Source organism: Octodon degus, unplaced genomic scaffold (genome assembly GCF_000260255.1).
Source record: "Octodon degus isolate 3935 unplaced genomic scaffold, OctDeg1.0 scaffold00134, whole genome shotgun sequence".
Taxonomy (NCBI): Eukaryota; Metazoa; Chordata; class Mammalia; order Rodentia; family Octodontidae; genus Octodon; species Octodon degus.
Genome location: NW_004524710.1, coordinates 6,606,266 through 6,609,373, shown reverse-complemented (window position 1 = coordinate 6,609,373; position 3,108 = coordinate 6,606,266). Strand labels below are relative to the sequence as shown.

At 34.5% G+C, this 3,108-nt stretch overlaps 1 protein-coding gene across 1 annotated transcript in view; it reads left to right on the top strand.

Annotated features, from left to right (window-relative positions):
• Window positions 1–3,108, top strand: part of Slc26a7 (solute carrier family 26 member 7) — a 157,951-nt gene that overhangs the window by 119,474 nt on the left and 35,369 nt on the right. The window contains exon 14 of the mRNA XM_004641315.2: window positions 2,362–2,499. Within this exon, the coding sequence (XP_004641372.1) occupies window positions 2,362–2,499 (138 nt within the window). The remainder of the gene's footprint in view (window positions 1–2,361; window positions 2,500–3,108) is intronic.

The window sequence follows — 3,108 nt, the reverse complement described above, 5'->3', positions numbered from 1 at the left end:
ACATCTCAATACCAGAATTCAAGTTAGATAAGAACAACATGGTATTAGCAAAAATCCAAAACAAAACAAAAAGCCCCAAGGAAACAAACAGACAAAATAGATCCATATATCCATGGAACAGAATAGAAAGTAGAAATTCCATTTGACCCAGCTATTCTGCTCCTAGGTATATTCCCAAGAGAGTTAAAATCATCATACCCAGTGATATGTGCATATTCATGTTGATACCAGCAAAATTTGTAATAACTAAATCTTGGAAACAGTCTAAATAACCATCAACAGATGAGTGGATAAAGAATGAGTTATTTGTACATAGTAAAGTACTACTCTGACGTAACAATGGATAAACTTGAGTCACTTTCAGGAAAATAGTTGCACCTTGAGACCATAATGTTAGGCAAAAATAAATATTGCATGATCTCTCTTATATAAAAACTCATTGTATATATAAAGCCCAGTGGTATCTTAGTTCACAAACATGATCCCCTTAATGATTCTGGTCACAGAAGTCATCTGTGGGTTGGTTAGATAGCTCAGCAGTCTAACTGCCCACCTGGCAAGTGCCGTGCCAACCCCAGAACCCCGGGTGCACCATGCCAGCCACTGAAACCAGGTGTGATGGTGCATACCTGTAATCCCTGCACAGGGGAGACTGAAACAGAAGGATCACTGTAAGTCCAAGCTGCATAGTGAGACCTGTACCAAATTAATTAACTAATTATAGTAAAAATTTTTTTTAAAGAAATTCATCCTGTGACACTGGTGTTTGCATAGAAAAACTTGAGTTTGTGAAACAAGTTACTACTGTATGAATGAAAGATAGATAAAGGAGAAAAAAGAAAAAGATATAATCCAATGCAAACAATTTATCTAAAAGTATACCTTGACTTAGTATGTTGACTTACGTGTTTTGTGTGTTCTTTGACCTATTATTTGGGTTTTCACTCTGTATATATGATAATTAACTTTATAAAATGTTATAAATAAATGAATCTGATACTAGAAAAATAAAAGGAGGTGGAGGGAGAAGGAAAAAGGAATGAATTGAAATATGTTATATACACATATGAATTCCTTGTTCTGAATTTCATTGTGTATATCAAACATGTACTAATAAAATTCAAGGAAAAAGAGAAGAAAGTATTGTACCTCATAAATTACTTGTACCAAAACTAAAAAGAGAAAAAGACAAAATTGAGCAAGATTTGAAAGTGAACTAGTGTGTGAAACTTTTAGGTAACTTAAAATAGAATAATCTGTTATTCTTTTCTTCTAGTCATGCACTTTTCCACTCCCCCTTTATGCAAAACCGTCCTTATTTGAGGCATCTCTACCCACTCTAACTTAATGACATAGCCATGTATTATTTGTGGACTAAATCTGACAGACTTAAGTATTAATGGAACATGTTATTTTATATTTGGTTTCTATGGGGTTTGCTCTTGGCAGCTGTTTTTTTTTTTGTTTTTTTTTTTCCCAAATCTCATTTTCTGGAGTTTAATGAGATTTGCAGGCTTAGAAACTTGTAAGACTACCAAGTTTAAATATTCATCTAGTTTCAAAAATTGGGAAACTGACAAGCTAAATAAATTTTCCAAATTATTAATTTGGTTTTCGCTGCACACTACTGAGCACTGCGCATAACATCTAGGCAAATGGTCACAGCAGACACCTTTTGCATAAAACCTTTTCTTCCATTTCTACCTCTTCCACCTGCATTGTGGTGATGCAGTGTAACCCGGGCCTGCTGCAAGTAAAATTACATTCCTGTTCTCAGTCCCTTGTACAGTTGTATTTCAGCTGAAGAAAACTTACATCATTGTGTGGAAATGATCTGACATTTGACTCATCAGTATACATTTTTGTTTTTCTAAAATATAAATGATTGGGGTCGGGGAGATGGCGCAGTAGAATAAGCGCTTCCCTGGCAAGTGCAAGGGCCTGAGTTCAATCCCTGGTTCTTCAATAAATAAATAATAAAATTAAAATGATTAAACGCATTATTTTTAATTGTTAGGTTAAACTGAAGGGGTGCCTTTTGGAAGCTATATCCTCGTGGTGTTCCTTGGGTCTTTTTGAATATTGCCTACCCCAACCCAGCCAACAGGAATAAGAACCACTTTCTGAGAAGCTGTAGACTTGTCTGAAAGTTACTGTTTCTTTCAAGAAAGTGCATATTTCCCCAAGAAGTGCGTTGGTACAGTAAGGCTACTAAATATATTTTAATAAAAAAGGTTATTTCTAAGATTGTTTCCAAAGCTGAGTGACATTTGGACTTGCAAGATTTAGACTCACTGGGGATAGTTCTTCTCTTTCATTTATTTCATAGTTCTGAATCCTTTTTTTCCCCTCCTTTAAAAGGAGACCATGCATCAGGTGAGAATCATCTCAATAAACAACCCGCTTGTTTTCCTGAATGTGAAGAAATTCCATACTGATTTAAAGAACATAATCCAAAGGGAAAATGCTGCCAGCCACCCACTTGATGATATCAGCAAGGTAGGATCTACAGTTTCATGATTAGAATTAGTGGTTATTATGGAGAAGTATACATCCTGCCCCACAAGAAATGTCTCAGGTAAGTAATACTTTCATTTAGTGTATTCACTAAGTGGATAAACTCTTGTTTATTCTATGATGCCTAATGAATGTGTATATCAGGTACCATATCTCTGAACAAATAAGATGAATTGCTTAGTTCTAAAGACCTACTTACCAAGCAACTAAATAAAAAAATACATTATACCTAACTCCTAAAGAGATAGAACATGACAAATGACTTCAGAGAAGTATAAATTATTGCCATCACTGTGACATTATAAAAGTCAGCTTTATTTCCAAGAGTAAAATCATTATCAGATATTGATTAAAATATGCATCACTGTCATTTACTGGAAATTAGCCACATATCATTATTTCATTCCTTAATTCCTCCATAATGGTAACAGACTGCTTGGGCTTGCTGCTTATCAGCTATGGGATCTCATTGGAGTCACCAAACTTTCTGCTTCAGTTTTTTCATCTTGAATCCAGATAATTAAATGAATTAATAAATTGAAAGCACTTAGAATGTAGCCTACTTAAAATTATACAATCGTAGCTCATATT